Source organism: Acipenser ruthenus, chromosome 1, assembly GCF_902713425.1.
Source record: "Acipenser ruthenus chromosome 1, fAciRut3.2 maternal haplotype, whole genome shotgun sequence".
Lineage (NCBI taxonomy): Eukaryota > Metazoa > Chordata > Actinopteri > Acipenseriformes > Acipenseridae > Acipenser > Acipenser ruthenus.
In genome coordinates, this window is record NC_081189.1 from 52620150 (window position 1) to 52646420 (window position 26271).

The following is a 26271-nucleotide window of genomic DNA, read 5'->3' on the forward strand; positions in this document are numbered from 1 at the left end:
CCTTTTTCCTACCTTTTCATTAGTCCCCATTACATTAACTCTGCCTTTAAGGCATTGGAAGTCTGTCTCTCATCATCCACCACAAAGATGATAGAGGATATCCCTGGGGTTCTAAACTAGTTTAGATTCTAAGAGGAGACACTGTTGCTGTGCATGTAAAACAACAAACAAACATCTTTCAAGGGGTTTGAATTTAGGCATGTAATGAAATAGAAACACATTTTTCTGAACAAATGGAACAAATTTACAAAACAGATACTTTTTTCTACAAGATGTATACAACTAAAAAATAAATAACTACATTAACTTTATTTGTTTATTTTCTTAGTAGTTATATTTTTTTTATTGCATTTAGACAAAAACCAGAGCAAACCCTTATTAATTTTGTCCTGTAGATAAAATGGGAATAGGGAATTTTATATTTAATTAACTTGGTGTTGTATTAGAGAAGCTTAGATGTGTTTAAAAAGAAAATAAAACACTATTCACAAAAGAAGAACTAGTATAAAATGCTTACATTTCTTTCAGATGTGTCACGAAGATATTTGTTCTTATAATGTAATGTTAGTTTAGAATAATATTAAAAAAAAGGTTTTATATCAGTACTGTAAATTACAGTAATTTGTTGTGTGTCCGCCCATCACATATCTGCCCTAACCGTTTATCCGCCATGATCAATCTCTTCAGCAATGTTAGTTTATTATTGAACAGAGAAGATTAGTTCAGATATTGTAGATCCCACCAGTGTTTTCGTACACTGTGTTGTATGTGCTCTGTGCGCAACCGTTGCTGGTAGTGTCATGTGAGCTGTTCAGTGTGTTGACTTGACATGTAAATAAATCCTGTTCGCCTGCAGGGCGTATCGGTTTCAACCTCCGTTGATCTCCTGTCTGTCACTCAGCAGTGAATGCACGCACCCACACGGCAGACGGCTACTCTGTCACAAGCATTAATACCCTGCATCTTTCTAAACAATAAAAGCTGAATCTCAAAACAATAATTGTGTGAATATAGTAATTGTTACAGCTGTGAATGGAAATTAAAACAGGATTCATTTATCTGACTTTTTACATATCCGCCCTTAAGGCCTTTGCACACTGGATCCGTTCCGTCATTTAGAATCCGTCATCCGAAAAAGTCGTGCGTCAATCTATTGCACACTAGCTGCGTTAATATCGTTCTTCAGAGCGCTGATGTGCAGTGGAGGCTTTGTAGTACATAACTTTGAACACAAAAAATGTTAAATGTCATATAAACTTAATGATCAGCAAACACTGATGGAAAACATTTGCTAATTATTACATTTCTACTAGACTACGATAATGCTGTTACACAATACATAAAAAAAAAACATATGATATTACACAACACAGTTGTCATAGCATCAGGAACCATATGACCAATATTTAATTTTTCAAACACTCGCTACTGTAATATATATATATATATATATATATATATATATATATATATATATATATATATATATATATTTATAAAGTTGGGAAGCTAGAAATGAGCTACTGAAATACTTTCCATCACTTTCATGTACTGTCCCTCTTTTCTGACTGTGAAGCCCTGACCGCTCTTGCCCTGTCACGCTTCTTTCTCTGATATGTGTCTCCAGGTTAGGCCATTGTTTCTTTACTTCCTCAACTACAACTGAAATAAAAAGTATATGCTTGTAATAAAATCAACGTTTTCATGTTTTATAATACATGTAATTCATGCCCAAGTCCACGGCAATGTCTTTCCATATGTGTTCTTTTTTTTACAAAGTCTTTGCAATCTTTATTGGATTTATCATAAAGTAATTTTTGTTTGGCGGCACACAGAATTCGATTTTCCATTTTGTTCAGGGTACTGCAAGAACCCACATGTCTTCCCAGTCGTTTTTCATTGGTCAATGTCATTTTTAACACACGTCAAATCGGATCAAATTGAACTTGTGTGGATTTGAAAATTGATGCATCACCGTCGTACGACAATTCCGGCCTCAGTGTGCAAGGTGCAATAGGGAATGCATGTGATCGTTTTTTTCTGTTTAGACGCACGTTAAATTCGGATGCGTTATCGGATACAGTGTGCAATGGCCTTTACTCTGGTCCCACTGCAGTCAGATAAGCGACGGATTACTGTATCTTAAAAGCATTTTTTTTTAATACAGATGTTCAGTTCACATAAATGGTTTGTCCTTTTATATATTATAAATCTATAATACAACGTGTTCAATAAAGTACTTGTTCATTATACTGAATGCATGTGTGTGATGTGCTTTTAGATCTCAGGAAAACCTTTGAACAGGAGCCTTTGGGGAAGGAAGTTTCCATGGAACAAGAAGTGCTTCTTCAGTGTCGCCCACCTGAGGGAATACCGATGGCTGAGGTACATACGTGTCATCTTTCTTCTAACTAAACATAATTAGTCTATTTCTCAATTATAAACAAGTTATTGATGTACATATATGTAAGAATCTGTTAAGAGATAATGTACCATATTATCTGGAAGTACCGTATTTTTCACCTTTCTATAAATATATTAAATCTTAAAGGCAGCAATTATCTGACATAACAATCAATGTGGAGGTATTAACCGATTTGCCAACATTTTCAATACTTGATGGTTCTGCCTTTTGAATAAATAAGGCAAGAGAAATCCTGTCCACCCCATTTCAGACCCCAAATAAATGTTCTGCCTCACATGGCAGGCAATATCGCAATTATGTGAAGATCTTATACCCGAATTGGAATCTACTACCAGGCGATATATGCAATATCTCTTTAGGCCAAGGTTTTATCAGCAAGTTTAAGTAGCAGTTACAGTTCTGCATGTTCTGCCATTTCATGGCATTTTTCTTAACAGTGTTTATTATTTCCTATTATAATTCCTATGTAAGAATATCCTATAAGAATCTTGCAGATGGTTTATAATCCACATGAACCAACCCGATTTAACTGTTTGGTCCGGATATCAGATCGGCCTGTCAGAGAGATTAATTTAGTAATGTATGAATCAATGACAAAACAATTGATAGATATCTTGATTAGCCTGTTAAGTAGACAAAACATGTAAAACAAGACAGATGACGAAATAAATAGTCTACATTAAGACGCCCAGTGAGTCATTTATTGCATTTTAATTTAATATACATGTACTAGTGGGTATGTTTTTGATTTTGTTTGATAATTCACTGATGGTAAAAATATGTCTTGTTTTCACAGTACATGCTTTTATATGTGTTTATTCAATTTATCAATTGAATAAACACATATAACATATAAACACGTATAATCCTTATACCACGGTGTGGTGTATTAACTGAGACAGAGACGATCACAAAAAATACTTTAACCATTTTTTTTTTTTAATATGAATACTTCCCTAAATACTATTTCTAATAGTGGTGTATTAACTGAGACAGAGACAAACCATTCACAAACACACCAGTTTATTTCCAGCCTTGCAAAGCCACTACGCAGAGCCATTCTGCATAACCCAAAACAACCTAACATGAACTACGGCAACTATGAGTTCCAAGAGCCTTGCACGCGCACAGTAGAGGCCGCATCATAAAATATCTCAGTATACTTTACTTGGCATGAAAGGAGAAATAACAAATGCGATCACAGATTTTCTTAAACCCCCTCCCCACTAAATCACCATGTTTTCTACATCAAGTACGACACTGGATAGATGTGGATCTTCATTGTGTCAACCACTCCAAAACATGCATTCCCCTCCCCTATGTGAATCAACTCATCAAATTCAGTTGCTTCAGCTACTGTACATGTGGGCTGCACAAAACAATGTGCAATGTCTTGAAAGCAATCACATAATTATTCAGTCACAATAATCTATATTAAAAGAGTTGTCATTTTCATATTTCTTTAATCAATCAAAATGCTCACGAAACAAAACCTGCCTGGCGGAGGATGAAGTCAATGAGAAAAGTCTTAGAAACTATACCACATAATACAAATACACAAACGTTATCATGCAATCCTGGTGCTGCAGATAGAAAGTGGCTATGGGCCACCTTCCCCCAAAAGACAAAGCCGCCAAACCATGAGTGGCTGCAATGAAGCAGATTCGAATAGCTAACGCAACAGCCACGGAGAATAGATTTTGCCGGAGGCCCCATCCCTGGGAGCTCGACAGCTACCCGCAATGCTAGCCAACCAGGTGAATACACGAATGATATCATGCAATCTCAGTGCCGCAGATAGAGAGTGGCAATGGGCCACCCTCCCCCAAAAGACAATGCTGCCGAGCCATAAGCGGTACAATGTATTAGAATGAATGAATAAACGTCCAAGAGCGCATTGCCAATATGAAATGATAATGAAGGCAAGCAACTAAACACAGGGCCCGCCCCCGGAGCACGACTGCATTGAAGGACAAGCCCAGCCTCTCCAGCCTGACAATGCACCCCACAGACTAAAACGAACCGCTCAGCACTCGATGGTAAGAGGAAACCTTAGGGAATCCAGCCCTTCCTCCAGGCTCTAAAATGGTCGTATACCCATTTTGGCCTCTCCACGCGCCTATGTGTCCTTAGTGATTTGAGAGGCCAAAACAAATTCCCCCAATAACAATGTATCCTCCTACTATCCCATTTCAGTGGTTTAGGTCCCAAAACATGGTGCTACAGATAAAGGAATGTCACACAAGAGATACTTTTCCAGTAACTATACATAATTCAGAACATGATGGAATATAAAAAAGGCACCAAAATTACAAAAAACATTACAAAGTAAAATTAAATACATATTTCAATAACTATTTATGTATTTACTTCACCATGAAGTGTATACCTATGACTTTAAATAACTACTGACCTCTGCCAACCACAATATAATGCAACCAATGGGTGGTGTTAATGTAAAAGTCAAAATTTAAGGAGAAATTAAAACAGTTCTCCAATAATAAGACCATAAACAGAAAATGTACAAAATGTGTAAATAAAACAAAACATTGTGAATAAATAAAATAGTAAAATCTAAAACAAAAAATCAAGATCAATAAATAGATGTCAACAAACATACATAAATAAACTGTTGGGTCACAATTTAGTTTTATTTTATGTTGTGTGCCTGAATTCAAAACATGGTGCCGTGTAAAGTGGAATGTTCCCACAAGGTAGGCCGCGGTGCTTCAGCTCCACCCGCCTTCTTGACTCACTGCTGATGTCTGTGGCCAGAACCCGCATTGCACAATCTGCACTGCCGAAACACTGCCTTCTTCTCTTTGGAGAGGATGAGGCTTGGAAATTGGTGAGCTGTCAGCCTCACCGGATGTCCTGTGGTGCTTGGCCTGCCTCCCTGATCATCTGCACTGGGGTCTGCACTGTCAAGCACGATAAATCAGAGCAGTATAGTAAAGCCATAGTCTCGAAAATTACCGTGTGAATGTATTATCAACTTCATGATCAACTTTTATAAGGATAACATTATTTGCTTCTTAGTAAATCAAAACACCAACATACTACAAATAAGCTGCAAATAAAATGTATATTGCTCAAACATCATAACTTGACTAATAAACAGCAACCTTGTACCAGCGTTACTACTAAAAACTACTAAAAAATGTACCCTTCAGATAGTAAATTACAAATAAAAATACAAACCTGTGCAGACATAAATGGTCTGACAAAAAAAAAAAACTGACTTTTTTGAAATTTGCTTTATAAAAGTAAATTATCTACCTAAATAACTATCGATAAGCAATCAATCTGACAGGTAATTTATATCTAAATGCAGTAAATAAACCAACTTGCAAGGAAACCGCCAAACACAATAACGCATCCTAAATATATTACAGCTGTTATGGCATATTAGTGAGGGAAATGTGAGCAAGAACATAAATAAATAAACAAATAAAAGAACAGATACAAAATCAAATCATGAATCGTCTTACCTTCAGAGTCTACTATGAAAATAGGATCCAAAACCTCTTCATCCTCTAAATCAAGATCCTTGCCCCCACTGGAGTAATTAAAATCACTCTCATTCACCAAAACTAACTGAATTGCAGCCTGCGCATCTACCTTGTGAGATCGTTTGCCGATTCCATTTAATAACTTTTCTTCACTGCTCACAAAATTAGCTCTCTCTAGTTTCCCTTCTAACTACAAACTAATCCGGGTTCAAAGCTCACTTAGCCTTCCCTTCAGTCCACGTAACCGTTTTAAGCCTATCAGCACCTTTTTAAATAATGCAATTGAAACCAGGCAGCGCTGTGAAACCCTTTCAGGCCCGGCCTTGAAAGGGTTAAAAAAAGTATGAAGGCTCATATAATGATCATTATTTTGAATATGTATATTATAAGAGGGAATAATCGTGTGGTATAGTTTTAAATAGGATGTTCATGGTTTCAGTGCTCTTTCAGGCAGTTTTCTTTTGGTCCAGCTTTCACCCACTCCCTTCTGTGTGATCTAGATTTAGTAAGAAACCCTAACTAGCAACATGTTGTTTATTACAGTAACATAAAAGTGTCTCTAAATCAATTTAACTGTGTTTCAGTAATAGAGCGTCCAGATGGCTTCATGTTCACTCGGACAGGCTGAGACAGTTCAGGCTTTACAGACCCCCCATCATCACAATACATTGAGGGTTTTAACCTGTATTTTTAAACGTATTGGGGTAATGGGAGTCTGTTAAATCTGAAATGTCTCTTACTGTCCCGCTGAACATAGAGCCGACTGGTCACCCTATCAATACATCCAAGCAGATTGATGATCGCAGATTAAAGGCACTTCTATAAGGTGTTACTAGTGAGACCAGACTGATATAAAAGGTACTGTAAAAAATAGTAATAATAGTAAAGTCAGTTTAAGGCTGTGAAACAACCAAATGGGCTTTAGTCCAAGTCCTTACTTTCTCATTTAAAAGCAGAATGAAGAACAAGAAAACGAAAGCGCAACCTTTTAATAATGGCATAAGAGATTCGGCCACTATTCGGCCCACCTGTGCTCGCTCGATTTGGTGCCAGCAATTTTAAATACCTCTGTTAAGTCACCTCTGGCTCGCCTTCTTTCTAGGCTATATAGATTCAGCTCTTTCAGTCTATCTTCATATGATATGCTTTTTAATCCTGGAATTAATTGTACTGCTCTCCTCTGTACTCTTTCCAAGGCCTATGTCTTTTTTATGGGGACCAGAACTGTACACAGTATTCTAGGTATGGTCGTGTCAGTGCATTATGTGAGGGCAGCAGTGTGGAGTAGTGGTTAAGGCTCTGGACTCTTGGGTTCAATCCCCAGTGGGGGACACTGCTGCTGTAGACTTGAGCAAGGTACTTTACCTAGATTGCTCCAGTAAAAACACATCGCTCTGAGGGTGAAAAACCGAGGTCCTAATGGTCTTAAACCCCAAAGGTTTACATGTTCTGCGGACTAGCCGGGACATAAAGTTGGTGCCTTGGTTGGTCAGTATTTCCTTGGGAATCCCAACCCGGGAGAAAACCTTCACTAGCTCGTTGGCAACAGATTTAGCGGAGAGGAATGTCCTCTGGATAACGCGTGGCCTAATCCAGAATGACCAATAAGTGAGTGTATCCCCTCGCACTCCTCTCTAATAGTCCAACTATATCTACTCCAATACGCTCAAACGGAGCTTCCACTAGTGGCAATGGCACCAGTGGGGCTCGTGGGACGGCTCTAGGGCTGGCCTTCTGGCACTCCCCACAGCGTTCGCAAAAACGCCTAACATCACCATCCAGTCCCAGCCAATAGAACCGTGTCACAAGCCTAGCTTTGGTCTTGTCCCTTCCCAAATGATCAGACAGGGCAATAGCGTGCGCAAGCTGCAACAAATCCTCCTTAAAGGATTTTAAATTAAATGCAAATTTAATTTAAAATCAGGTTGCTTTTAGCGGTCCACATATAAAGCATCCTTTAATTTATGTATAACACAGGTGAAAAATTCGGGATTTGGGAATTTTGGAATTCGGTTTCACTTTTTATATGCTGTCACTTAATGTAACTGCCCAGTTTAAAAATGTTAATTAAAAGAAAACAGGAAAGCGAGGGATTAAAAAAATGACTACCATTAAACACTAAAACATAACTTTTTTGCTGACCCCCAGTTTGTGTGCGCGCTCTCAGGGTAATATTATAGTACAGTACTGTACTGTGGTGTTTTGACACAGTGATCCATATATTATTAAATACAACATAGATTGATACAGAGTAGTGAATCATTATAGTTGGAAGTGTACAAGTACTGTACAGGTAGTATAAATACAGATTTACATTAATCACCCAGCTGCCCATTTATTTTGGCAATTTCTCTTTTTTAACAGATTTTTCATTCTTAGCCCTCAAATAACAAGTGTTGCTATATTTTTTTTCAAATACTCACTTGTTTATTGTGATTATAATAAAGGGAAATACAGTATTTCAATAGAACTTAAATAACAAAACAACAATGTGTTTACAATTGTAGCATTATACAAGTATAAATAACATTTTTTTTTACAATGGTAGCATTATAATAATATTATAATACTTGTGCAGGCATATCACTTTTTAGAAATAATTTTTTGTGTGATAGATTTCAAAGCAGACGTACTTTAAATGTCTTTATCTAGCACATATACATCAGAAAACTTTACAATCATGTCATATACAGTATCTTCCTCAGTTTCAGGCACAGGTTTTTAGCACTGTTATATGAATTATTATCTGTGAAGTGTAGGTACAATAAATAAATAGGTCGTTTTGACCAGTACCAAACCTGACAAGGCTTCCTTACAACCTGTAACACCAACAAATAAATAAAGAAATCTCCTCGTTTTATTCTCTGTAGATACACAGGCATCCATTTTTCACTCTCAGCTGTGTGTATACAGATGACCTGGTCTGTCAAGCACATTTCTTAGGGACTGCTGCCATCTGCCAGTAAAAGACAAAACTGCATACATTTTTACAATACAGTGCTCTTATTTTTTCATTGAAGCACATTAGAAAGACGTGTTAAACTTTGCAGATGCACATATAAGCCCCTGCACGCTATTCTCACGGGAGTGACAAATTTGGACTCACATGCGCTCCACGTGGAAATTACGGGATAAGCAGCTGGGTGGTTAATATTATAATAAGGACATTGCAGATCATTTCAGAGTCTTGCTGAACTGATCAGCTCCTGTGTGCCTAAAAACTGTGCTTTTGTGGGGTATTTATACTTGTAAGCACTTTTTATACAGCCTGCTATATTGATTTTTGTTCAATAACTAGAACTACTTTTGTTTGAACGAGCGTGAATAATCAATTCCAAACCATATGCAGTTTAGCAACACTCTGACAAAATGCATTATTGACTTTAAAGTCCGCAGCAGTTCCTTCTGTTTTGTTTACACTAGAACGACCGCATTTATAGGCATACCTAGAACAACCATGACCGGTCAATTTGACCAGCGTATTAAAAACAACATATATATTATAATGCAAGGACAAACAATTGAATGTAAAGCATCTACACAACCGAAACATTGTAAATAAACAGACATTTGAAGAGAAATGTGTTTATAGGTTACATGACATAACAGCGAATTCAAGACCGAGCCGACATCACCGCGGGGGCCATTACCACGCAGACCATTACAGTGATTGCCCATAACAGCGCTACGACATGACCGCGATGGAGATTACAGCGCCAACCATTACAGCGACTGCCCATAACAGTGCTGTGACATCACCGCGATGGACATTACCACGACGGACATTACAGCGACTGTCCATAACAGCGCTAGGACATCACCGCATCAGACATTACAGCGCCGACCATCACAGCCTACAACGACTGCACATCACAGCGCTACGACATCACCGCAACGGACATTACAGAGACTGCCCATAACAGCGCTAGGACATCACCGCGTCAGACATTACAGCGACTGCCCATAACAGTGCTAGGACATCACCGCGTCAGACATTACAGCGACTGCCCATAACAGCGCTAGGACATCACCGCGTCAGACATTACAGCGACTGCACATAACAGCGCTACGACATCACCGCGTCAGACATTACAGCGACTGCCCATAACAGCGCTAGGACATCACCGTGTCAGACATTACAGCGACTGCCCATAACAGCGCTAGGACATCACCGCGTCAGACATTACAGCGACTGCCCATAACAGCGCTAGGACATCACCGCGTCAGACATTACAGCGACTGCACATAACAGCGCTACGACATCACCGCGTCAGACATTACAGCGACTGCCCATAACAGTGCTAGGACATCACAGAGACGGACATTACAGCGACTGCACATAATAGCGCTATGACATCACCGCAATGGACATTACAGTGACTGCACATAACAGCGCTACGACATCACCGCGTCAGACATTACAGCGACTGCACATAACAGCGCTACGACATCACCGCGTCAGACATTACAGCGACTGCCCATAACAGTGCTAGGACATCACAGAGACGGACATTACAGCGCCGACCATTACAGCCTACAGCGACTGCACATAACAGCGCTACGACATCACCGCAACGGACATTACAGCGACTGCCCATATTGTTTGTTTTTCACTTGTTGCAGAATGATATTCAGCATGTGTTTTGATATAAATATTTGTGTATGATTACTCCTCCACAGGACATCCGGGATTGGGGACCGATACAATGACATGACGTGTTTGGATTTATTTTTATATATATTTTGTACAGATTTGTTTTTTAAATAAAGAGCTTCACTTTATATGGTTGTCCTTGCTTCTCTGCCCTGTTTTATTATTGTTGTTATTATTATTATTATTATTATTATTATTATTATTATTATTATTTATTTCTTAGCAGACGCCCTTACCCAGTGCGACGTACAGTTGTATACAAAAAATACATATCAAGAATTACAGTACAATTAAGAGCAAGATACAAAATACAATGACTTCAGTCCTAATGAGAGCAAGTATCCCTACTGAACCCACTGTTTTCTTTCTAGCATGACACTTTTATCCAGAGTGAGCTTGCTTTTGTTGTTTTAAATTTAAATATTGTAGTCATATAATTTCCCTTTATGTACTTGCTGGGCATGTAGTTTTATTATTATTATTATTATTATTATTATTATTATTATTATTATTATTATTATTATTATTTGAGTGAGTCTTCCACCCTCAAGGGCTCAGCGTATATTGAAATTGGCCAATATCCACAATTGTTTGTCAAAAGTATCCCAATGTATGCTTCTGTTATACACATTAAATGGTGATTTTTTGTTTCTTTGAAAATATATTTATTCAGGGCTACAAGAGCACAACACAAACAAAGCAGCGTAACTGTAACAAGCTGAACTGACAGTTTTTTGTTTTGGAATTTTTTTATATTAGAAAACAGAAGAATAGGGGGATTTTAGGAATGTACCAGATTTTAGGAATGTACCATCTACATATATTTACCATAAATAAATATGGGTGTTTATAGGAATGTATTATATACATGTATTCAACATTAATTTAAGGGTGTTACACTTCCATAAATTAGGGTTTGTAAACTTTGGATGACCACGGTATACGCACACACACGGTATAAATCTATTCTCTAGCAGTTTACAGGATTACATTTTTAGGTGCCCTGCTAAACGGGCAAATAAACGTTTATACATATTGTGGCGGCAGCCGACAAAAGAAACACACCAAAGGCAGTTTTGGGGCCAAAATAGCGTTAACAAGAACCACTGTTTATTTCTTCCTTGAGAAATAGACACTCTGAGAAATGGGATGGGGGGCTGGTAGTAAAACCTGGAATGCAACTGCTTTGCAATTGTGCAATACAAGTCTTACTGACACTGCTAGGTCATATTAAAACCTGCATACTGAGGGGGGCGGGGGGAGTACCTGGTAAGTGACGCGTTTGTGAACTTTGCAGAGTCTTCTGGGAATTGTATGTAAGCGCAGTGATGTTGTAGTGCTGTTATGGGCAGTCGCTGTAATAGCTGGTGCAGTGATGTCGCCGTGGTCTTGGACTTGTGGTGATGTTGTGATACAGTGTTTATATACAGACATATCACATAACGCGCATCCTCAAAAAACAGTAAAAAAATTAAATAAACAAATATTTGAAATGTATATAGAGGTATATCATATACATACAAAACTGTACAACTGAAACGATGTAAATAATTATCAATTTTTGTTAATAAGTAGGTTTATATTGCCTACATAACAAAGCACATATACGCAACCAAAGTTATGCGTTTATATACAGACATACTATAATCGAAATTACACGAATAAATAAACATTTAAACAGAATGGGCTTCAGTCAAATGTGTGTATATACATTTATATAATGTACATACAAAACTGTACAACTGAAACGATGTAAGTAACTATCACAATTTTTTTAAATAAATGGGTTTATATTTCCTACATAACGCGCATGTACGCAAGCTATGTGTTTATATACAGACATACTATAATCTAAATGACATGAATAAATAAACATTTGAACAGAATGGGCTTCATTTACAATTGTTTACAAAGTCTAAGTGCTGGCACAAATCACACAGATACTGAGCTTTTCAAAATGTTGTTTGGTAAAAACACTGCTTTGCTGTCCAGCGATCCATTTGCAATGTGTATTGGGGTAGCAATGAATTTCTTAGAAAAACGAGTGACTTCTAGTACCAGTGCAGACAGACAGCCTGGCGTCGTGAGCTGACAAGGCTGATTAATGGGCTATCAGAGGTTCATTGAAACAATAGCAATGTCAACAGACAGCTCACTTGAGGAATGCAGACTGATAGAATCAAACTTCAGTACACAAACAATACTTTTAACATTTAACTTTTATAATGTTTTATATGTCAGTCAAATTGACCGCTCCTGGTCAGAATAGGTATGACAGTATTTTATCTTGCTAATTTTCGCAGCTATGCGATTCTGTCTTTGTCAGGGTAATTAGTACAGTCAAACCAGTATTAAGAGACCACTCAAGGGACAGTCTAATAGTGGCCTTGTGACGGGGGACTCCCTACCAGGAAAACATGTGAGAATGTGGCTGGAGTCCTAATTGAATAATCAGCAATTATTGATTCATTGGGCTCCAGCCACGGGATAAAAGCCAGGGGAGAGGCCCTGGCTAGAGAGAGAGTTCCAGAAGGAGTAGTGTGTGCTGTGTTGTTAGTTTTGGTCCAGTGAAGGCAATGCCCAGCCTGGAAGCTTTATTTGTAAGTTTTGTTTTGTGTTTATTATTTTGTGTTTAAAGCCTTTTTGTTTGGCCCTTGTGCCTGTTTATTTTGTATTTTTTGTTTATTAAAAAGCTTTATTTTGAACTTTAAATTGTCTCTGAGTCTCAAACCTCTGTCATCCTTGTCACAGGCCTCTTAACACAAGTGGTCTCTTGAATTTGTCTGTGACATGCTTTCCTGTAATTATGTATGTCTTACATACATTGTAAAAGCCAGAAGATGTAGTGTGAACAAAAGGAAGTATGTCATTTAATAACATTCATTTAGATAATGCATTTACAAAACAAATTATTTTGTGAAAGTAATGAATGCTTGCCTGTCTCAGGTCACACAAAATGTTTTAAATCCTTTGCAAATTTCAATGCCTCTGTCTGCCTTTCAGGTACGTGTTGATTCATTGCATCCTGAAACCGACGCCAGCATAAGCATAAGATCTTTTTCGATTACAGCGCACATTGTTTTCATACTCTTATAAGTATGGCTTGAATGTTTCAGTGTATATTTTCCTTTTAACAGTTTGCCTTGAAGTCTTAAGCCGCTACATCCTAATTATGAGAATATTCTGTTAAATTAACGAAAAAGAACAACACAACACGAAACGGACACATTGGAAGCTACCTAGGCAAGGCGAGAACGAAATGCAAGTTAAACTAGCATCCGGGGGAAGTGATTTAATGTCATTGTTTGCTCTTGTGTTCCAATAATGAAGAAGGTGAAACAGAATCACCACGTGGATCAGGACATCAAGGTAAAAAGAAGTGATTGTGTTTAGTAATTAACTGTTTAATTAAGATATTAAATTGGCTCAAAACACGGTCAGGTAAACAAAAATAAAAACCTAAAATTTCAAGCCCTAGTTCTTTCCGTTTCAAAATGCTGTGTCTGCGTCTTTCTAGTGCGAATTTTTCAGCAGTTTTTTTTGGCACTTACTGTCTTTACAAGTTTATTAACTTTAATTCTGTCATCTAGGGAGGGCCTTTTGTTTCTCCACATTTTCTCTCTTCCTTTACAAGAGAGCGCTGTTGTTTTATTCATTACAGATAAAAGACCGCTAAAAGTCTGTATTCCATTTAGGATGTACCATTTAAAACCATATTTGTCTTATAGCAATAGCCCTGTGTAAGGGTGCTTAATACAGGTTTGAGTCCATTGCTGGGTAAGACAATTGTGGTCGCTGGTTGTGTTAGACAGGTGGTCGCTTAATACAGTTCAATAAAAGCACAAATATCATTGGGAGGAATTTAATGTGGTCGCTTAGACCAGGTGGTTGCTAAATAAAGGTGGTCACATGAGCAGGTTTGACTACATATATTTAGGAAAAGCCACGAAAGCACAGCTCCTTATCTTAAAAACACGCACAGCAATTTCAATTTAAATTCCAAAAACGGTCAAAATGATCACCTTGGTCATTCTAGTGTTTTGCCACCTGGTGGCAGGGCTGATGAAGTGCAACCGATTTAAAGTCTTAAAAAACAGATTGCAAAGCTGCAACATTTTTACACTGCTACAGTATTACAACAGGTAAATAGCTAGTTTTGGCTACCACTGTACATCAGTGGCAGCTCGTCAGAGGACATTTTGAAATAAATATGTTTATTTTTATATATATATATATATATATATATATATATATATATATATATATATATATATATATATATATATAAATATATAGGTTTACAGAGGCAGCTGTCCGATCCAAATTCTCCACTTAGTCACCAAAGTATGCTTGGAAGAGGCAGATGCACTCTTGTCCCCTCTGTAGTTATGATTATCATGTCTATTAGCCAATCATAGTCTTCCATTTCTTCAGATGGCTTGCATGGAAAGTTTTCATGTTGAAGCTTGTTGTGTACTACTCAGTCTATCAAACCAAACACAGTGTAGGTATTTGCTTGCATCATTATCTCCTTCGTCAAACTAAGTTTATACTGTGAAATGTATACTGCTAAAATTGTTTTATAAATCTCAAAAAATGTCTTCGCCTTTTCACTTGCTTCAAAATTTTTGTATAGTAATGATTTCCATTACATGAGAGTAAATGATAAAATTTCATGCTGATTTGAACTTGGCTCTTGCCAAGATAAGCACCAACTAAGACGTAGCTTTACAGTAAACTAATGTGATCCATCTGTGTCTCCATCCATTTGCGTTTCCTTCCATATGATGATGTAGATATCCTTCTGCCTGGTGTTGATGGCTGAAATGTAATGCTGGCTCCAGGGATCAGCTTATTTTGCTTCCCTAGTGCATCAGCACACACAACGGCTGTGATGCTGGCTCCGGGGATCAACCACAGTGCGTTCTCCCCAGCGCATCAGCATGACAACCGTCTGGATTGAGCTAAGTAGGGTACATCTCTGGGGTCTTCAAGTGGGCACCTTCCATCCTCGGTGTTTCGTTGACTAGCCCACGACACCTCAAGAGGGCTCGACGGTGATTCTGGCGTCCCAGCATCACCCCTCTCCGTCCCCCACTCAACTCAGCCCAGCTTACTTACTCGTACATCAGCGTTTCTTTTTTTCTATTGTGATTGAGATCCTCAACCAGAATCTTTCCATCTCAACCACAGCCAGTTGCTGCTCCTCTCTGCTGCTTCAGATAAGTTCTTCACTGTGCGACGCAACTCTTGGCCACTGAATCCGACGTCTCTGAGAAACCAGGTTGTAGAGTGTGCCACAAATCCTCGACAACCCACCTCCACTGGGTAAACCCGGACTCTCCATCCTCGCTGTTCTGCTTCAGCGGCTAGAGCATACCACAGTTTCTTCCTCTCATACGCCTCATCCTCCCATGGCACTGTTAACTCTACCAGGTGAACAAGGCATGCTGATCCAGACCACAAGACAATATCTGGTCGAAGGTTAGTGGTGGCAATCTCAGGTGGAAAAATAAGCCATTGACCAAAATCTGCCAGCATTTTCCAGTCTCTAGCAGCTTCCAGTTGTCCTGGGCGAGGCTTGGTTTTAACACCTTTTCTTGGCGGTAGCTCTTCTGGGCGGAGGAATGTTGTTTTTTGTGCGTAATGTTTTGATGGAACTGGTGGCAACTTATTGGTCATATTATGCTTGTCTTCCAATGCTAAGGCCAAACATCGTAGCACCTGGTCATGGCGCCAAGTAAACCGTCGTTGGCTAAACCAGTGCTTCTGAAATGGCAAGTATTTTCAACTGCTACTTATACTTACTTACCTTAGAGAATATTTACCATTAAGACCATTACTTGGTGTGTGCTGAAAGGTCCCCAAGATAATCGAGCGTTTGGTGATTATGGCAGATTTATGGTTTCTGAAATGAGTATGCAGATGATTGGTGGTTTTACCCACATACTGTTTCTTGCAATCAAGACCCGTTTCAAAGCACTTCAACTCTCAAAACCATAGCCTTGGTGATATGAAGATTCTCTCCGACAAAGTCCAGAAATTTCAGCTTTAGAAGACAATACAAAGTTATTTCTACCGCTAGTTCTTTATCAGATTGAGTAAAATCATCACAGGAGCCACCTAAATAGAGAAGCAACGTATCAGTTAGTTGAATCACAATTAGAATGACAACATTTCTAATTAATCAATGCACATCACATTATACAAGTATTAATCAAATTAAAAAACATTTCTTAAGAATTAAAAGCAGATAAGCGATTAATTTGCTGTTAGTCGATTCATATCACAATTATACAATTCACAATTAAAGTTGAATCATCTCTTTAATGATTAAAAGCTGGTAAATTAAATCATGTCTCTGTTATCTGCAGAGAGTTGTATGTTGGTCGTCTTAACTGATGATGGCCGCTTGTGGTTGCTTGTGTTGCCTTGCCCCTTCCACTGCTTGTAAGTCACAATAAAGCATTATTCCCTTATACAGGACTTCTGTAAAAGAAGTGTGTAATGTAGAATGCAGTACCAGTGTGCTGGCCATCGGTCTGCAGAAATCAGAGCATCACCTGGGGTTAGCCCTTTTACAAGGTATTCAGGTGAAGGTAATGAAATTAAATGGATTATTAAGCAATTAAAAATGGGGTATAAAATGTCTCTGATTATGCAGCTCTTATAGGGGAGAGGAGCCAATGAATAGTAGAGACTACAGAGTGAGAAGAAGGAATTGTAAAAGAGAGGAAGAAACCTTACAGGTAAACAGTGTAGCTGTCCAGAGTTAGTTAGGGATACAAATAAAAAGTGTAATTCGGTGATCAACCTCGCCAACCCTGTCTTTTATGAAAAAAAAAGAAAACACTCCAACATCTCTTAAAATGAACAGGACGGTGCCTATATATTTATTTTCTTCACAACAAAAAAATAAACAAACAAAAACCTAACTCCCTTCGGAGTACTAACTAACTTTTGCAAGAATCTAACTATAACTGAACGGCTAGTCCGTTTACCGGTAATTAAAACCCTTTATTCTTTTCTTGTTTCAATTTACAACATGCTTCTCTCTCTCTCTCTCTCTCTCTCTCTCTCTCTCTCTCTCTCTCTCTCTCTCTCTCTCTCTCTCTCTCTCTCTCTCTCTTTTTCTGGAGTGTCCTATCCTAACCCCAGGGTTCTAAAGCCTCCATATTTTTGTTTGGATAGTACACTCCTTTACTATATATATATATATATATATATATACACACACACACACACACACACACACACACACACACACTGCAAAAAAACTACATTAATGCAGCAGTTAGGGTTGAACTCCTCGCCATTCCCACCCCCACACATGCAGCCAAAGGAAACAGACAACACAAGCAACCATAGACTGCCGTCATCAGGTAAGACCATGATGATGGATGACTCTTGTGTCATCTGCAAAGAGTTGCATTGTTCTATGTCTTACCTGATGACAGCATTCTGCGGTTGCTTGTGTTGTCTGGTTCCTTTGCCACATTTCCTTGCTTTTGTGGCGACAAGTTCAACCTTAACTGCTGCAATAACATAGTTTTTTGCAATGAATTTCCTTGTTTTGTTTTTATTTTAATTATAAACTACACCACTTCTGTGGTGGTGTTCCATACATGACTGCTGCATTTTATCACATTGTATTAGTCATGTTAATGCAAAGAGTGCAAACTCAGTAATTCGAGCAAAATAGTAAAACAATGTTGATAATTTGTGTCTACAGAGTTTTTGAAATCTATGATGCATAATTGTAAGAAATGAAGTGTCTCTTAAGATGGGTTCACACTACACAACATCAGTGACTTAACGTAATGTAGTAATGTCAGTTTAAACAGGTTTTTATGAACATCACATAAGGTTCATTTTACAAGGTCTCAAAATGCCTCTTAAGTTTTGTCCATAAAACCTATTTCATTCTCAGTTATTAATGAAAATTTATAATGCAATCTTCATTAACAGTAAACAAAATAAATCATCAACATGATATAAATAATTGTTTTTACAATTGAGAGCAAGGATTTAACATATTGCTCATTCTTCACTAAAGTCACTTTTTAAGTGATTCTATTAAATGTAATGTTAAACTGCAGTTACAGTGTGATTTTACTGCAGTGGGAGTTAGACTGCAGTTCCAATGGAATTGTACTACATTGTGGTTAAACTGCAGTTACAATGATTATTTCAGTCTAATCTGTAGTTACAATGTGATTCTATTAAGGCTACTGTTAAACTATTCTATTAAATGTAATCTTAAACTGCACTTGCAATGTGATTCTGCATCTCCGTTGAAAATGTGTATATATATCTATCATTTATTTATTTATTTATTTATTTATTTATTTATTTATTTTTAATTAAGACGTACCTTAGCAGCACTGAGCATTTTTGAGAACATACCAGGTACCTCCAATAGCAAGGGGTTAAACGTTTCACTAAGTTATTTATTGCTGCCCTCACATTAAGTGGCGCTCCGCAGACTCTGTATAGTATATATTTAAATGCTCATTCACCTTGTAGTTCAAACGGGAGCGTGTGTCTATGTGATTGCATTATTTAAAGGCTCCCCCAGAACTACAGATCCCACAGTGTCCTGACGTCACGTGCGCACAGTTTTGCTGACCCAATCAGCAAACGGCTCGTGTAACAAACACACTCCTTCAGGGGCGGGATTCCTTGCTGAGAGGATTTCCAAAAGTCCTGGATGTTCGTCTGTTATCTTCTTAATATTAATAACTCAGGAACAGTTTCATATTTTTTCACCAAACCTTCGAAAGGCCCTACCTCAGCACAGACCACGTGTACCTTACTCTGTTTGGTACAGAAATGCAGTAGCATGTAGCCTGCATATGAGAGCAAAAAACCCATGTTAAGTATAGGGCAAAAAAGGGAACTACTGAAAAATGGGTATCCGTTATATATATAGTAACCAATTTTATAGTGCTGAAAAATAAAATACATTTGTAACTAACCAGATATTGTAATGATCAGCACACTCCACCATATACAATAAACCTAACAAAATAAAGTCTGTACTTGGTAGAAGCACCTTTTGCAGCAATTACTGCTATGAGTCTTTTTGGATAGGTCTCTACTAGCTTTGCACAGTAGGATGGTGAAATTTTTGCCCATTCTTCTCGGGAAAATTGCTCAAGTTCTGATAAGTTTGTTGGGGATCGTCGATGGACTGCAATCTTCAAGTCTCGCCACAAATTTTCAATTGGATTCAAGTCAGGACTTTGACTGGGACATTAATTAATTTTTTGTTCAACCACTCCAGAGTGGCTTTGGCTTTGTGCTTCGGGTCATTGTCCTGCTGAAATGTGAATTTCCTCACCAGTTTCAGAGTCTTGGCTGACTCTAACAGGTTTTCCTCAAGGATTCACCTGTACTTTGCACCATCCATTCTTCCCTCTATCCTGACAAGCTTCCCAGTCCCTGCTGAAGAGAAGCATCCCCATAACATCATGCTGCCACCACCATGCTTGACAGCTGGGATGATGTTGAGTGGATGACATGCAGTGTTGGGCTTGCACCAGACGTAACGCTTGGAATTTAGACCGAAAAGTTCAATTTTTGTCTCGTCTGACCACAAAACCTTTTTCCACATGTCTGCGGTATCATCTACATTATTTTTTGCAAACTCCATATGTGCTTTAAGATGAGGCTTATTGAGTAATGGCTTCTTTCTTGCCACCCATCCTTACAGGCCAGCTTTGTGTAGGGACTGGCTTATTGTTGATGTGTGAACATTGACTCCCATCTCAGACACAGAACTTTGCAGATCTCTCAAGGTCATTGTTGGCTTCAGAGTGACATCCCAAACCAGTTTCCTGCTTGCCCGGCTGCTCAGTTTGGGAGGGTGACCTGATCTGGGTAGTGTCTGGGTGGTATGATGCATCTTCCACTTCATAATGATGGACTTCACTGTGCTGAGAGGGATAATCAGCGCCTGAAATGTTCTTGTACCCTTCTCCTGCTCTGTGCCTCTCTACCACTTTATCCCTGACTTGTTTCCAAAGCTCCTTGGTCTCCATGGTTGCTTTGTTGGATCACTATGTGAGTCGCAACTTGGAAGTCTTTATATGCCTGAGGGAAATTATCTACAAGTTAAACCACTTTGAGTACACACAGGCTGAAACCATTTCACTAATTTGGTGACCTTTCAAACAAATCATTTGCACCTGAACTGATTTAGGTCTGCAGTAGCAAAGGGGTTGAATATTCATGCAACTGAGATTAATCTGTTTTTCTCTGTAAATCTTACTTCTTTATATTCTATATGCATTTTTTAACTTTATCAATGTGTAGTTGTTTGTGTAGATCCTACATGTAAAGTCTAATTTGAAAGCGTCGTGGAATATGCTCAGGTGCCAACAAAATGTGAAAACTTTGTAGGGGGGTGAATACTTCTGCAAACCACTGTAGTTGATACAGCATACTGTACGTAAATACATTTTGACGTATATATTTTGTTTAAAGACTCGACTCGACTCGAGCAGTTTAGTGACACGACTCGAGCTTGGCATGCCAAAGACTCGACTCGACTCGAGCTTGGCATGTCAAAGACTCGACTCGAGCATTTTAGTGACTTGACTCGAGCAGTTTAGTGACGCGACTCGACTCGAGCAGTTTAGTGACTCGACTCGACTCAAGCAGTTTAGTGATGCGACTCGACTCGAGCAGTTTAGTGACTAGACTCGAGCTTGGTATGTCAAAGACTCGACTCGACTCGAGCAGTTTAGTGACGTGACTCGACTCGAGCAGTTTAGTGACGCGACTCAACTTGAGCAGTTTAGTGACTCTACTCGAGCTTGGCATGTCAAAGACTCGATTTGAGCAGTTTAGTGATGCGACTCGACTCGAGCAGTTTAGTGACGCTACTCGACTCGAGCTTGGCATGTCAGAGACTTGACTCGAGCTTGGCATGTCAAAGACTCAACTCAAGCAGTTTAGTAACATGACTCGACTCGAGCTTGGCATTTCAAAGACTTGACTCGAGCAGTTTAGTGACGCGACTCGACTCGAGCTTGGCATGTCAAAGACTCGACTCATGTCAGAAAGTGCTATATAAATGCAATAAATAAATAAATACATCAATCAATCTTTTCTCTTTGACCACATAACATAAGTGAACAAGGAGAAAATGGCCAATGGTATATATTGGCACGATTGCTCCATCCCCCACAAAGCTGTGATTGTCTCCCTTCAGACTTGATTGACATTACAGCAGACCAACTGCAATCTATAAGGAAGTGTTAGTCAGAGGGCAAAGACATACAGATACAAATCCAAAATGATCTATTTTAATTCGTTATTTGAAAAAACTGTGATATCTGTTACATATACAGAATATAATATTCATATTCGGCACGCCCCTGCTGTCTAGCTGCTCAAAGGAGCTGTAATTGAGCCAGTTGAAGATATAAAAATGCATGGCAGGAAGATCAGAGAAGGAACCTGCACTTCAGATATGAGCAACCAAAGATATCAAAAGTATTAATGGCTATCAGTTCTTTAGAAATCCATTCCTTGATATTTATGGGAATTGTTGTATTTCAGATGTTCATGATTCAGGCTTCGTCATGGCATTATACAAGATCTGAAGGCGTAAATCCAGCAGGTGTGTGGCGTAGGAAGTGGAAATTAAAGGCAGGAGTGATAATAGCAGGAAATCTCAGTTGGACTGCCACCCCCTTTTATGCTTTTTTTTCAACACAGTAGGGGGCCCATTTGCCATTTATTCCATTGAACTGAATTTGCACAGAAGAGGAATGCTGGCATTTCATGAGCAGTTTAGATAAACATTGGCAGAAGTACAAAATAAATAGTATTGAGAGCTGAGAGCACTGGGGAAGTCTGACCAGGTGATAACATAATGCCATGCTCAAGTATATTCTGGCATAGAGATGTACTAGAGAATTGACACATTTTAAAGCATATCGCTTTAAAAGAGAATGGAAATAAATATATTGTCAATGGAACTGCTGGTATTTCACCAAAGACCTTGCACCACTGTGGGATTTGGAATTCAAATTAATGTTAGCTTGGCTTGATTGAGTTTGAATCAAATAATAGGCACATAATAGCTTTCCCCATTTATTTAACCACTTGTTTGATTAATATACTCAAAACTTATTTAAACTGTAATTGGGAAGCTGTATTATATATGTTTGGTGTCTATTAGCATCCATTTTAATTTTGTTCTTGCTTTGCCCCTGGATGTCCTGGAGCTGTGGCAACAAAACAATGACTCTGTTGATAGTCTATTTTTATTGTGTGTGTGTCTCCGTGTATTTTTTTCATCCTGCTGACAGATGCAGTCCAACACTTGATGTTGGATGGCATGTGACAATTTCCCTCAGTTAACTAGAACAAATGTGCCAATTATGTTAATGTGTCTCCTGAGACCAATCAGAGAATAATTAGACTCAGCACATCTGTCTGGGGCTGTAAAGGGGGGCAAATCAAAGAAAAGAGGTTGAGAGGTGCAACACACTGTAATGCTATTCCTCAGCTTTCAAACAGTTATTTAAACATTGTCTCTCTTATGGCAGCACATCTTGACAGATTTAAGATCTTGTGTAGAATAGGCCAGGACTGAACCATACCAGGACAACCTTGTGATAAAGCTAGCTATGGACATATTGCTTTTATTCAAGATATGCTATATTAAATGTGTCTGTTTTGAGGGTTATGAATTTTGAACTCTGTGCAAATAATGGTTTTCTGGAAATGTAAAGATCTACCAAATGGCCTTTAATTTAATTTTATAAATACATCGGCACAGTATCTTCCCAGTACAATAAAGTATAGTAATGTAGTGTGCTGTCTTACACAGTACAATACATTACACAAATACAGAATCTATTTTATTCACAACACATGGGTCCCAAGTTTTTATAAGATATATCTAAATGGAGATATCTTAAAATGAACAGGAAGTCATTTCAAGATATCTTGAAATGTATTACAGATATCTTAAAATTAACACAAAGTCATTTCGAGATACAGACGTGCTCAAATTTGTTGGTACCCTTACAGCTCATTGAAATAATGCTTCATTCCTCCTGAAAAATGATGAAATTAAAAGCTATTTTATCATGTATACTTGCATGCCTTTGGTATGTCATAGAATAAAGCAAAGAAGCTGTGAAAAGAGATGAATTATTGCTTATTCTACAAAGATATTCTAAAATGGCCTGGACACATTTGTTGGTACCCCTTAGAAAAGATAATAAATAATTGGATTATAGTGATATTTCAAACTAATTAGTTTCTTTAATTAGTATCACACATGTCTCCAATCTTATAATCAGTCATTCAGCCTATTTAAATGGAGAAAAGTAGACACTGTGCTGTTTGGTATCATTGTGTGCACCACACTGAACATGGACCAGAGAAAGCAAAGGAGAGAGTTGTCTGAGGAGATCAGAAAGAAAATAATAGACAAGCATGGTAAAGGTAAAGGCTACAAGACCATCTCCAAGCAGCTTGATGTTCCTGTGACAACAGTTGCAAATATTATTAAGAAGTTTAAGGTCCATGGAACTGTAGCCAGCCTCCCTGGGCGCGGCCGCAAGAGGAAAATCGACCCCAGATTGAACAGAAGGATAGTGCGAATGGTAGAAAAAGAACCAAGGATAACTGCCAAAGAGATACAAGCTGAACTCCAAGGTGAAGGTACGTCAGTTTCTGATCACACCATCCATAGCTTTTTGAGCGAAAGTGGGCTCCATGGAAAAAGACCCAGGAGGACTCCACTTTTGAAAGAAAAACATAAAAAAGCCAGACTGGAATTTGCTAAAATGCATATTGACAAGCCACAATCCTTCTGGGAGAATGTCCTTTGGACAGATGAGTCAAAACTGGAGCTTTTTGGCAAGTCACATCAGCTCTATGTTCACAGACGAAAAAATGAAGCTTTCAAAGAAAAGAACACCATACCTACAGTGAAACATGGAGGAGGCTCGGTTATGTTTTGGGGCTGCTTTGCTGCGCCTGGCACAGGGTGCCTTGAATCTGTGCAGGGCACAATGAAATCTCAAGACTATCAAGGCATTCTGGAGCGAAACGTACTGCCCAGTGTCAGAAACCTCTGTCTCAGTCACAGGTCATGGGTCCTCCAACAGGATAATGACCCAAAACACACAGCTAAAAGCACCCAAGAATGGATAAGAACAAAACATTGGACTATTCTGAAGTGGCCTTCTATGAGTCCTGATCTGAATCCTATCGAACATCTATGGAAAGAGCTGAAACTTGCAGTCTGGAGAAGGCACCCATCAAACCTGAGACAGCTGGAGCAGTTTGCTCAGGAAGAGTGGGCCAAACTACCTGTTAACAGGTGCAGAAGTCTCATTGAGAGCTACAGAAAACATTTGAGTGCAGTGATTGCCTCTAAGGTTGTGCAACAAAATATTAGGTTAGCGGTCCCATCATTTTTGTCCATGCCATTTTCATTTATTTTATTATTTACAATATTATGTTGGATAAAAAATCAAAAGCAAAGTCTGATTTCTATTAAATATGGAATAAACAATGGTGGATGCCAATTACTTTTGTCAGTTTCAAGTTATTTCAGAGAAAATTGTGCATTCTTCTTTTTTTGTGGAGGGGTACCAACAAATTTGAGCACGTCTGTATCTTAAAATGAACAGGAAGTCATTTAGAGATTTCTTGAAATTAATTACAGATATAAAATTATCAGGAAGTAATTTAGAGATGTATTAAAATATATTTTATATGTCTTAAAATGAAGAAGTCCTTTCAAGATACTACAAAATGTATTAGATATATCTGAATGAACAAGAAGTTATTTTGAGATATCTTAAAATTAATTAGAGATATCTCTAAATAAAGTGTTGTGTATTATATAGAATGTTAATTTATAGCCATCACTTTTGCATTTCATGTATCACCTTTAGCTAAAGTGGTAGCCACAGCCAGCTATAAAAATAGCTGGGCTTGGTGGTCCAGTGGTTAAAGAAAAGGGCTTGATACCAGGAGGTTCCCTGTTCAAAACCCGGCTCAGTCACTTACCCTCCTTGTGCTCCGTCATAAATCCTATTGAAAATGACTGCAGCAGCAGTCGATGTATAGTTCACCTCTCTGTATTTTGCTTTGGATAAAAGTGTCTGCTAAATGATTAATTAATAATAAAGAAGAGTACCGTGGTAAAACTGAAGTCAGTGTGAGGGTGTTATCTGACTAGAAACTGGTTTGTTACAGATTACTACTGAAGCACAATGTTTCATCAGCGGATGTTACACGCTGAAGTTCAGGAATACCAAAAACGCAACGCTTACATTGAGTTCAAGTCATTTTTATACTGCACTGTACGATTCCGGTACCAGCTCAGATTTTAACATAAGTTGAACAACAAGCTATACGGCTAAACGTTGCCCAAAAAAGTGTTGTTAAAATGTGTATGACACACATTAATAATAAATAATAAACAGTTTTTACTAATTACATATTGTCTGTACTACAGCCTGTTGTTTGTTACGTCCCGCTGCGGCCTTGTGCCCTGCGTGAAGCCAGCGGCTCGAGCCACTCCTTCCCAGGGATCCAGTATCATAGGTCGGCTGACTTTGTGCTCTCCGTCCAGGCTGCATAGCTCCGGCTGTATTTTTATTATAAAGTATTTTCTCTTTGTGTGTTTTTTACAGATA

At 38.3% G+C, this 26271-nt stretch overlaps 1 protein-coding gene across 3 annotated transcripts in view; it reads left to right on the forward strand.

The window, feature by feature from the left end:
- Positions 1-26271, forward strand: part of LOC117421281 (netrin receptor UNC5C) — a 294417-nt gene that overhangs the window by 192876 nt on the left and 75270 nt on the right. For all 3 annotated transcript variants that reach the window (XM_059026125.1, XM_034035478.3, XM_034035479.3), the window contains one exon: positions 2282-2385. In XM_059026125.1, the coding sequence (XP_058882108.1) occupies positions 2282-2385 (104 nt within the window). The remainder of the gene's footprint in view (positions 1-2281; positions 2386-26271) is intronic.